Source organism: Fringilla coelebs (assembly GCF_963513975.1).
Source record: "Fringilla coelebs genome assembly, chromosome: 5".
NCBI lineage: Eukaryota > Metazoa > Chordata > Aves > Passeriformes > Fringillidae > Fringilla > Fringilla coelebs.
The window spans coordinates 56,056,368-56,067,817 of record NC_140033.1 but is presented as its reverse complement, the minus strand read 5'-3'; the positions used below and the strand labels follow the sequence as shown (position 1 = coordinate 56,067,817).

At 51.1% G+C, this 11,450-nt stretch overlaps 1 protein-coding gene across 2 annotated transcripts in view; it reads left to right on the top strand.

Moving 5' to 3' along the window:
• The first annotated feature begins 775 nt into the window (after nucleotides 1-775).
• Nucleotides 776-11,450, top strand: part of PARVB (parvin beta) — a 51,012-nt gene continuing 40,337 nt past the window's right edge. For both annotated transcript variants that reach the window (XR_014616201.1, XM_084206794.1), the window contains exon 1: nucleotides 776-1,010. Coding sequence is in view for 1 of the 2 variants with exons in the window: in XM_084206794.1 (XP_084062920.1) it covers nucleotides 896-1,010 (115 nt within the window). In the remaining variant the exon portion in view is untranslated. The remainder of the gene's footprint in view (nucleotides 1,011-11,450) is intronic.

Here is an 11,450-nt window from a genome sequence, read left to right as displayed (position 1 = left end):
CTCAGGACCTGTTTTTAATGTGTATTCCACAACCCCCTTATCAAGCTGCTGTGAAATTATAAGGAATAAGAAACTCTTCCTGTGGGATCCCAACCGAGTGTCTGGTTTGGGACGTTTCTGTGCACACACACCGTGCTGATGGCAGCAGCAGTGCGGCGACACCTGGGAGGCGGTGGCTTGGCAAACACAGAGCCAAGGGCTCCTTCTCCTCGATCCTCCCACAAAGGAGATGTCAGACCTGACAGGCCACATGCCAGGAGGAGAAAGCAGGCTGGTCTGACAGAAGGGGCGCATGGCGGCAAAATTAGGCGGCACACCTGAACGAAGCCAGCAAGGAATTGCTGTGCCCTGACAAATTGCACATGCTGAGCGTTTGCCTCCAGTTGTGTCCAATTGTTGCAGGATGCGGACTATATAAAACTGTTCCTAAGACAGGATGCCATTTCAGATTTGATCTTTGTGTACTTTCAAGCCTAACACCACTCTGGTCCGGCTGTGGTGGGACAGGGGGTGTTGTTTTGCCGCAATGCTTTTTACCCTTTTTTTCCTGCCACCCGCGTGGGTCCGGCGCACCAGGTGCTCCGGGGGAAGGGCCCGCCCGCCTGGCCGCAGGTGATGCTCGGGTGGGCTCGGTGCCCGCCCCCGGCACCCGGGGGTGTCCGAGGCTTGTCCCGCCCCCGCCTCCCTCGGACTTCCCGGCCGTGGCAGGGCGCTGTGGCCGCGGCGGCTCCCAGCCCGCCCCCAGTGCAGCGAGCGCACACCTCGGGCTCGCCCCGCTCGCTCGGGCGACTGATTCCCCGCTGCCGGACTTGGATCGGCTCCGCGGGCCCCGCAGCCGCCGGGCGGGATCGGGCAGGGCCGGGCGGGCTCCCCCGGCGAGCCCCCGGCAGAGCCGATGTCCGCCGCGCCCGTCCGGTCCCCGACGCTGCGGCCGCACAGGATGAAGAAAGAGGAGTCGTTCCTGGGCAAGCTCGGCGGGACCCTGGCCAGGAAGAAGAAAGCCAAGGAGGGTGAGTTCGCCGGCGCGGGGGAAGGAAGGAACGTGCTCGGGGCGGCGTGACTCGCGGCCGCTCCGCCGTCCCGGCCCGCCCCATCCCGTCCCGTCCCGTCCCGTTCCTCCGCGGGAGCGGCGGCGGAGCCCCCGAGCCGCGCTTTGTTCGGCGGCCCCGCGAAGGGGCCGTGCCCGCCCCCGAGAGCCACAGCGCGGCTGGGGACGGGCGTGGGGGGCGGCCGGAGCGATGGGGAGCGGCTGGCGGGGATGGGGGAGGCTGGAATCATGGGAGAGGGATGGCAGCGATGGGGAGCGGCTGATAGCTGTGGGGGGAGGCTGGCGGCGATGGGGGAGACTGAAGTGATGGAGGGCGGGACATCAGCTCATCTCGCATGTCCGGGAAGGTAAGCCCAGAACCCGTTTTGTGCTGTAAAATAAATTCCTGGTGACCAACGAGACTGTGGCTGTCGTTTTCTTGTGAGAGCTGAGGACGCCAGAGGGAACGGTTAAGTCTGCCCGTGTTTCATTCCAGGTCCCTTCATCCATAGGCTTTTTGTTGGTGTAGGCATTGTGCCCAGAGACCAGACACACCCATCCCACCCACCTCACTCGAAGGATTCCACATGGGCACACGGAGCCCAGGCTGTACAAGTGTGTCCGTGGGGGATGTCACTGCTGCTGCTACCTGGGCAGGGAGGCAAGAGAGCCTGGAGAGAGCCTGGAGAAGCTCCCCAGCCCAAGCCCAGTGGACCAGCACCTATGCTGGGGGCTCAGCCCCCGCCGCACACCCTGACCTGGGGTGTGGGCACATCTGAGAGGCGTCCCCGGAGCCGCCGGCCCTCACCAGGGCTGTGCAGATAGCAGCGCTGTTGCTGTTGGAAAAGGGAGGTGTCTCATTGCTGGACTTGATAAAGCTGGCTCAGTGCTGAAGGCTCACCGTGTGCCCTTCCTCTGAGTGCAGTGTCCTTTGGGGATGGTGTCTGCTGTTCTCCCCAGCTTCCCCGACTCACCGGTACTGGCCTCTGTGGAGAAGCTGTGTCCGTGTTATCCCCAGACCCCTGGCATCTGCCAGCAGGAAATATGTGTGTCCTTGCCCTATGGCTTAACACAACTGTGACTTGATTTTGTCCTTGGTTTTGTCCTAGTGTCAGCCGTGAGTAGGGAAGGGATGTAATTCAAGTTTCAGCCTCCTTTCAGCTGGCTGTTGAAGATGTTTTGCCTATATTGAGTCTATGAATTGCCAGCAACATTCAGAAGACGGCTTTTTAATTTTTAAAAACACAATATTTGGCCTTGAAACCTGGTTCAAGGAAATTGCTTCCCTTTCCTTCTGCTGCCTGTTTTGGTGTGGCTTACTGGTGTTTCCTTTGTTATCTATTTTTAATCAAGTTTCCTTGACGTGGTTTTACTGAGGAGCAGCACAAGCAGTTGTGCCTTCCTGAGATGATCTCATTTATCCAAAGGAAGATAGTGGAAAAAAATCATCTCTGGCAAGGAGGCCAAGCACGTGCTCCAAAATAGTGCATGTCAAAGGTGGCTTCAAAGCTGAAACAGGTTGGCAGCTTCCCTTCTTAGGCATTCCAGCATCACTAGGCTGTGTTCTTGAGGTGACCACTTCCAGCAGGGGCCACCCGCTGGTTTTGCTGCCTTTGCCTGTGGTTTTCCCCTCTTGTGTGGCCACAGCTCCTCATGGCAGTGGAAGGGCCTCTTTTGGTCGCTGTGCCTGGTACTTAGTGGGGAACCACACCAAAGCCTCCCAGCCCCACTTCTGTCGGTGTGATGGGGAGGAAGCTGCACACAAGGGGCAGCTTTTTGGGAGAGCATTCCTCCCAGTCTGAAATGCCACTGTCTGCACGCCTGAGGAGCCGCTGGTGTGACATTCCCTGGTGCTGCAGGGGCCCAGCCCCTCTGTTGAGAAGGGAAATGGCTTTTTCCCTTTGTGGAGCAGCTCTGCAGTGGAGAGCCAGCCGTGTCCCAGCCATGCCTGTGCAATGGGAGCGGGCCAAGGGGTAGGAGCCATGAGCTGGGGGTCTGCACCAGGGGGAGAGAGGCTGGAACATGGCTTGTGGAAGGACCTGGGCAGCCCCAGGAGCAAACTGCAGGGCTAGAAACTAATTTTTTTTTTTTTTAGTGAGTGTGGAGCAGAAGTCATCTGGGAGAAGAACGTCATCTGGGTGGCGTTCCTTGAATGAGCTGGTAGAAGCAGATGTGGTCGGCGTTTCCCCATGTGCTCAGCCCTTGGGAATTCCTGGCCTGCCTCCAGGTTTCTGCTGGGTTTGCCTGAGGGGACCAGCAGGGGTCAGAACGATCTTCCCAGAGTAAATCCTGTCCTCTCCGCGGCAAATGGGAATGCTGAGGCTGCCACGGCCTGAAATCATCCTTTCCTCCTCTGCCTCCATCACTCCAAAAGCTCCAGCCTGAGGGCTCTTCATACCTTCTGCTTGCTTTCACTGCCTGTCTGTGTATTGCAGCTGTCACTGTCCCAGCTGTGCTCATACAGGGACCTTTAACGGGTCTTTGTGAGAGCTAAAATCCACTTACATCAATCCTTTTCACTTTTGTGCACAACTCCTGAGCCACACAGCTCGAAGCTCCCTGTAATGATCCTGAAAAAGTTCTCATTTGTGGTTTTCATTTCTTTAATCAGAGGTTGTAAATAACCATAATGTGCATCTGCTAACAATGAGCATCTAAATTTAAATTTTTTTTTTGGCTAATTATTTCATAACTTATTGAAATGCATTTTTGGGAAGAATTTTTAGGCAGCCTTGACTTGAGAGAAAGAGCAGCTCGTGGGGAAGCCGTTTTTACCCTGGTTTCCTATGGAAGGCTAGTGAGTGATCTCAGTGTCTGTTTGGCTCCTCCCTTCCTCTTCCTTCCCAGGAATATTTTTAACCCCTAATTTGGGTAAAAATGTCCCAGGGAGAAAAGTCTAGCTGCAGGCTATGTCAAAATGGGTCACCAGTGAGTATAGGAACACCTCAGAGGAGCTCTGCAGCAGGAACACCAGCAGATGAACTCAGCCACACCATGATAGTACTGGAGAGCCCACTGGGGAGGGACTTGGCCAGAGAAAGGATGGGAAAGGCCATGGGATAGTGTGGAGGGAGATGTGTGCTCCTAATCTTACAATCAGTCACGATGCACATCCTTAGAAAAGTGGGATGTGTCAGTTCCAGTGCTCTGTGACCGCTTTGGTTTTTACTTCTCTCCCTGTTCCCTGTTTAGGCCACATGGAAATCTGCAAATATCTATGTTTGCTTGATGTTTACTGTTCCACATCTCTGTCTTGATGTATCTGAGATTTACATTAGGTATTAGGAAGAAATTTTTCACCATGAGGGTGCTGAGGCCCTGGCACAGGGTGCCCAGAGCAGCTGTGGCTGCCCCATCCCTGGCAGTGTCCAAGGCCAGGCTGGATGGGGCTCAGAGCAAGCTGGGATAGTGGAAGGTGTCCTGCCCATGGCAGGGGCATGGAATGAGATGGGCTTTAAGGTCCCTTGCAACCCAGACCATTCCATGATAATGTGATTTTGGTCTTTCAAATGTTCCACATGTTCAAGAGCTCCAAAATCTGCTTTAAATACCTTAGAAAACTGTTGGGGTGCTGGCAGGGCCCATACAAGATATGGGTTTTAAACCAGATGATTCCTTAGCCTCTTTTCAGATTTTGTAAAAGATACTGTTTCAGGTAGTACTACATTTCAACTTCATCTGCAAAAGGAAATTGAAAAATCTGCCTTTTCCTGTTTGTCAGAGCGATGCTGCTGTACTGAAATAAAGGAGGGGGTTTTGCTGCAAGCTTCACTGCCAGCCCCATTGCAAAGCTTGATTTTATTTTCCTCATGACATGCTGTATGGAAGATCTGGGCAGCAGGTGTTTGGCCAAATGACCTTTCTGTTATTGTAGCTCTGCGTGTGCATAGCCAATATGGGGGAGTCAGTGAGAGAAATAAAACAATCAATTGCTTAGTGCTGTCTCCCATGACATGATGGAGGGTGGGCACAGGGCTGAGGAGTCTGCTCTGGAAAAGGGCCATTCATTTGTGCCTGATGAAATCAGGAGGAGAGGGGAGTTAAAGAGAGGATAGCACTGCAGAGGGCAGGAGTATTGCAACAGGAGCTGAATAAAGGGAAGGCTTTGTGCATATCAAGGGAGGCCGAAGTGCTGTTCTTGGGATCCCTGTCTTGGTGTCGTGGTGAGGTGCCCTGATGGTGTCTCACTCCCTTCTTAATTTACTTTCTGTACTCACAGGATGTGGCAGTGAATTTTTAGGCAGATGGAGAGACAAACACAAAAGGAGTGGGGTCTAATTCTGTTGTCTGGCTTCACAAGAGTACATTAGCTGCAGACTGAGAGGATGCTTGGCTGGAGAAGTGTGTCTGTGCATTGTGATGTGCTACTGCTGCTGAAATACCCCTGCAGAAGGTGAGATGAGTGCCAGTTAAGTAGAATGACTTGCTCTTTAAGAAAGGAATTTGCAGTTCCTTTCTGCAGTAGTAGTAGTTATGCTGAAGCTGCACTCTGTTCCAGATATGTGTGTATATATAGAAAGTCTGTGCAAACACACATAGATTCATATTTCAGCCTCGATTTATTATCCTTTCTACCACTGATTTAAACAGACCTAAATTTCCAGTTGGAACCTGTGTAGCTGAATTGCTGTTTCTCCTCAAGAGCTCAGGCCTGACCAGGTCTGGTTGCAGTCTTGGTAGAGCGGTGCTGGTTTGGTTCTGTGTTCTGTTCTGGTGAAAGCTGTACTGGGAATGTATTTTGTGTCAATGTCTCAACTGAAATGAACTTCACCTGCACAAGAATTGTGCTTTCAACACTATCATAACCCCCACATTTTCCTCTGTAGCTGTGCTTAGGCTAGGATGGTTCACCCAGTGCAGCTTTAGGTACGGTCTCCTGGTGAGACAAGTGAGTTTGGAATTACAGCTCCAAGTCTTCTTTCAGACAGCATGCAGCAACACAGACGAAATAGCTCTGTAGCTCTTCAGTAGTGTTGAAGGAATGCCTTGCCTTCCTTTAAGAAAAACAGGCATTCAAAAGTATTTTTTTTCCCAGAGTTGCAATCTTTAAAATAAGATTCTGTGTAAGAATACTGTTGAACTTCATTGTAAAAGCTTAGCAGGGTGGTTATCAACACTTCCAGTTTTCCAAAACCAGAATTCCAATCCTTTTCTCCCTAAAGTCTACCCTTATTTCAGAGCAGTTGTTCAATCATACCTGTTTTAATTTCTTCTAAAGGATTTATTAATTATGACCCAGGAGAGAGAGACTTTTAGAAGGGGGCATCTGGCTGTGTCCAAGGAGTTTCTGGGTGAGCCCTGTGAGACTCTGGTGTACTGCAGAGCTGCACATGGACTTGATGGGAATGGGGGGAGCTGCAAAGCAAACTCATGGAAAGTCAGTGTGAAGGAGGGACTCCTGATCTCACTGGTGAATCTGTGCAGGGACATCAGGCTGTCTTCTGCAGTGCATTATCAGAAATACATCAACCTACTGCTTGTGTGCTCGTGTTTGTAAGAGTTGGGATGTTTAGATCCTTCATTGATATACCTGCATCCTGCTGATGTGCACACTGGCAAGGGGGCAGTCCAGAAGAGAGAGTATGTAGTTATGCATGACAGTGCTAAATGCCTTCTTAGGTACTTCAAGGACTGTTCCAGGCCAGTGGGTCTGAGAACAGATGGAGCTGCTGGAGTTTTCCAGTGCACTGCTCTGAGCTTTGGATTGTCCTTTGATGTTGGGAGATTTGGGAGATAAACTGGCAAGCTTTTTTCATTGCAAAAGCATGTCAGAACAACTTGCTGCTAAGGCATCCAGGCTTACGTGGTCTGAGGCAAACCCAGGGCGAGACAGAGTCTGCTGGTTGCAGGAATTGGTGTTTCAGCTGTCTGTGCCTTGTGCACACAAGCTTCCCAGTCACAGTTGAGGAGATTGGGGTTTGTAGCTGTGGAAGTCCAGCAGAGCTGCTGCTTTAGAGCTGCCCGTGTGGGATTTGGATGCCAAATTGCTGTCAGCTTTCAAATGCAGCCAGTCAAGTGTACAAATCTCTCGGGCATCATTAGAAATCTCAGCCTGCAGGATCCCTGAGGTTGTCTCTGTCAGGGTTCCTGGGATATGATGTCTCAAAGGGGAACGTGATCATACAGAGACACTGACGTGTATCACAAGGAGAAGGAGTTTCTGCCTTGCCTGTACCATCATTGTTTGTGATCCTTGTCGCTCCTGCAGGGTGCAGGGGCTGCGTGTGCCTTCTCAGCCCTGGAGTCTTGTTCTCTTTTCAGCCCTCCTGCTCCTCTCAGCCCTTTCAGGAGATCTGGAGGTCAGCAAGGAAGGAGGAAAGGAAGTTGACCATGTTTCTCAAAGGCTCCTCCTTGTGCTGGCCTCTGATGATTAGAGTAATTCAGCACACCTCCAGGTTCCTTGAACTAACAGGATCCAGGTATTTTGTTAGAGAAGCCGACCTGAAGGTCACGGAGGTTGCTCCAGAGGATGGTCTGACCTGTGCCAGTGTCAGGATGAGGCTGATGGCACAGGCTCTGTTCTGCTCTGCTCTCACAATATCCAGTGCCTTACTCTGCTCAGCCTTGAGCTCTTCACGGTGACCTTGCTGGTTGCCTGTCCCCACCCTGGCACACCCACGGTGGGATGTGCTGGGGATGTGCCCTGTCACTGATGAGCTCAGCCTTTCTGCTCGGGGCACAGCCCAACCCACCCAGGTGTTCACTCTCACTCACGAGGGATCGTGTGGACTGGCCCTTGCTTTGCCTGGTGGAGGCCAGAGGAGGGCTGCCAGCATCCAGCCAGAGAGGCTACTGAGATGGTGGAGGGCCCTGGGGAGGGCTTGAGGAGCTGCTGAGGGCACTGTGTCTTTTCAAGAGGACGAGACTGAGGGCAGACCTCACCTTTAGGGGCTCTTTAGGGGCAGCCCCGATCTCTGCTCCGTATGACCAGGGACAGGACCCAGGGAACAGCTGGAGCTGTGTCAGGGAAGGGTTAGGTTGAAGTTTAGGAAATTTTCTTCCCCAGAGGGTGTCAGGCACTGAACAGGCTCCCCAGGAATGGTCACGGCCCCAAGGCTGCCAGAGCTCCAGAAGCTTTTGGACAGCGCTCTGAAGCACAGGGTGGGATTGTTGGGGTGTCTGTGCAGGGCCAGAGTTAGGCTTTGATGCTTTGTGGGTCCCTTCCATCTCGGGGTGCTCTGGGGTTCTGTGGTGGCTGTAGCATTCCTGTCTCTGGTTGGTGTCACGGGCTGCATCAGTACCTGTGCCCTGCTGAGGCAGGTGTGAATTGTTGTGAGGAGGATGGAGGTGGAAGGGAATGAAGGGGAGTGTCACCAGTAGGGCAGCACTGCTTATCCAGGGGTTTTGCCAGCTGCCTTCAGGAGGAGTTCCTGAGCCGGGATGCTGGAGCTCTGCCCAGGACAGGCTGTGGTGGCTGTGGGCAGGGGTCTAACCCAGCAGTTGTGTGTAAGCAAACCCTGTTTGCCTTTGGGAGGGGCACAGCGCTGATGGGAAGGGGGAACAGAAACCTCTGTGCTGCACAGCTGACAGGCCAGCGGCCAAGTGATCTCTCCAGGGTGAAGCATGTTGTGCTCAGGTGTAGATCCCCTAATTTGTACTCTTCTGATGGCCAAGTGGAAAGCTGCAACCCAAAATTCGTGACTTCTGTTGTGTATGTCTAGTTTGGGTGGAACAGGATGATGGAAAACACGTGGTGTCAGCCTATTGTAATCTGAATCCAGTGAAGCCCTGCTCTGAAAACCAGATGTGGAGAGAACAGGCGCACCTGGCAGCACGTACTGGGAGCAGAGGGTCTGTAGCTCTGTGCCCTTAAATCACTGTCACTTCCTCCTGGAGGAACAATGGGGCTCCTAATTATAGATCCTGTACACTGATTTGTTTCCTTGCACTCTCTGCAGAACTGTCTCTCTCCAGAGGCCTTAGGCTGAGAGGGGAGGCCATGGGATGAGAATCTTGTTTTGGCTTTTCTGGTGGTGAGAAAACTGGGAATTCAGTTCTGCCTCTCAATGATTGTTTCTCCGGGTCAAAAAAGGTTTCTTTATAATCTTCTGTCTGGCAATCAGATACAGACTTTTACAAAACTCTTTTCAATGTATGCTGCGTGTTGGTTATAAAACAAGCAAACTGTTCTGGCTCCTGGAATCCCAGTTCCTTCTTTAGTGCTTCTTTCATTGTGTGGTTGAATCATAATGAAATCCACTGAAAAAAGAAATAGTGTATTTTCCATTATAGCTGCCATATGGCCTTACTGCTAATTTTTAATTAGCTGTGGGAAGTTGCTTACACAGTCTATTTGGAGTAAGGAAGGAGACTGAGAGCTGGATGAGGAAATGTCTGTATAGAGGCATGGTATCGTGTCTCTTTTAGTGTCTTTAAATAGAAGAATGTGTAATCCTCAGAAAGTGTTGTTCCACTAGGTCTGTTTGGCAGATGCATGCATTTGTGCCATTAAACAGATGTAGAGCTTCTGTCATTTTAAAATAGAATAGTGTTGTTTACTCTCTGGCTTGCCTAGTCCAGCAGATGGATCTGGAGGCTTTGCAAAACTGACAGGATTTTCTTCAAAAATTATAGGAAAAAGTAGCCACTTGCACTTCCCACTTAACATTCTCCCACAGGAGCAGGATTATGAAATTGTACCTCAGGATTCCTGTTTGCCTTCTTCCCCATGTATGGCTCCCAGTATTGTTACAGTGAGTTGGTTCCACTGGAAATGCAGGCGTGGTCACTCTGCAGAATTTGGTCTGACACAAATCTTGATGCTCTACTTAGAATTCTGGAGTCAAGTTGCAGAAGTTCATCAAGTGCAATTGTTCCCCCAGCACTGCCAAGTCCATCCCTAAATCATGTCTCCAAGTGCCACATATACAAATCTTGTAGGGACCTCCAGCAATGGTGGCTCCCAACACTTCCTAGGGAGCCTGTTCCAGTACTGGACAGCCCTTTCAGTGGAGACATTTTTCCTCATATCCAACCTGAACCTTCCTCTTTGCTTCATCATTTGTTCCCTGGGAGCAGAGCCTGACCCCACCAGCTGTCCCTCCTGTCAGGGAGTTGTGCAGAGCCAGAAGGTTCCCCCTGAGCCTCCTTTTCTCCAGGCTGAGCCCCCCCAGCTCCCTCAGCCCCCCCTGCTGCTCCAGCCCCTTCCCCAGCTCCGTTCCCTTCTCTGGACACGCTCCATGTCTTTTCTGCCATGAGGGGCCCAAAACTGATTCCAGGATTTGATCTGCTCCCTGGCCCTGTCTTCCAGCTCAGGGGCTGGGTACAAGGAGAAGAACCAGTCTGACTGTGAAAGAGTGAGGCAGAGAAGGCATTAGTGCCTCTGCCTTTTCCTCAGCCTTTTTCGTCATGTGTCCCCATTGCATGCAGTAAAAGGTGGGGATTTTCCTTAGCACTCATTTTGCTGCAGATGCATTTGTAGAAACGTTTTTTATTGTCCTTTACAGAAGATTTTATTGTCCTTTACCAGATTAAGTTCTAGTTGGGCCTTGACCCCCTTACTTTTCTCCCTGCATAACCTCATGCCACCTTTGTAGTTGTCCTGAGTTGCCTGCCCTCCTTCCAAAGTGATAAACTCTTTTCCTGAAGAATGTCCAGCCTTCCTGGACCCATTTGCCCTTCAGAGCTGCCTCCCAAGAGACTCTATCCCCTTTGAGACAGATGTATCCCATCTGTCACCACCAGGCTTTGTGTCATGCAAACTGATCCATGATCAAAAAAAATCCAAAATTCAAGACCCTAACCAGACTTGGAGCCAGGTATTGATCTGCTGGCTCTTCCTGCTACCTCCCTCATTGTTCTCTGCAACTGGAAGGATAGGTAATGAAATTAGGTAATTAAATAAGCTTGTGTGATGGAGCCATATCATTGGGAAAGTGGATTTTAATTGCATCCAGGACGTCATGCTGTAAAATGGCCCTGCCGTGCCAGGAGCAAACCAGATGTGCTGCCTGTGAAGCAGATCTGATGCTGTCTACCACACAAACTGTGGCTGGGTTTTATTTTTGCATGTGGAAAGGAAGAAGCTGTTATGCCTGACCTAACCTAATGCAGCAACAATCCAGCTTCAACCTGAACTTTTTAGGTCCTTCCAAGGAAGGTTTCTCTGATCATTCTAAGGTTCTCTTTGTTTCTGAGTTTCTCTCTGTTTCTGAGTTTTTTGAGGGTCCCTTTTCAGGGAAAGAGAGAGATTGTAATGGGAAGATGAGAGGGACTGGCTTTAGTGTCCACTCTTTGCTGTATGGTTGAGGGAGAAAGTTATATTTGTTTCCATCTGATAAAAGAATTTTTAGTGAGGGACTTTTCTTCCTGTGAATGGCATTAGGTACAGGTGCCATGCTACCCAGAATCTTGGTGGAAGGCATCCTCATTTGCTCTTGATCCAGTGGTTGGTAAGAAGTTTCTCCAAGACTGCAGACACAAT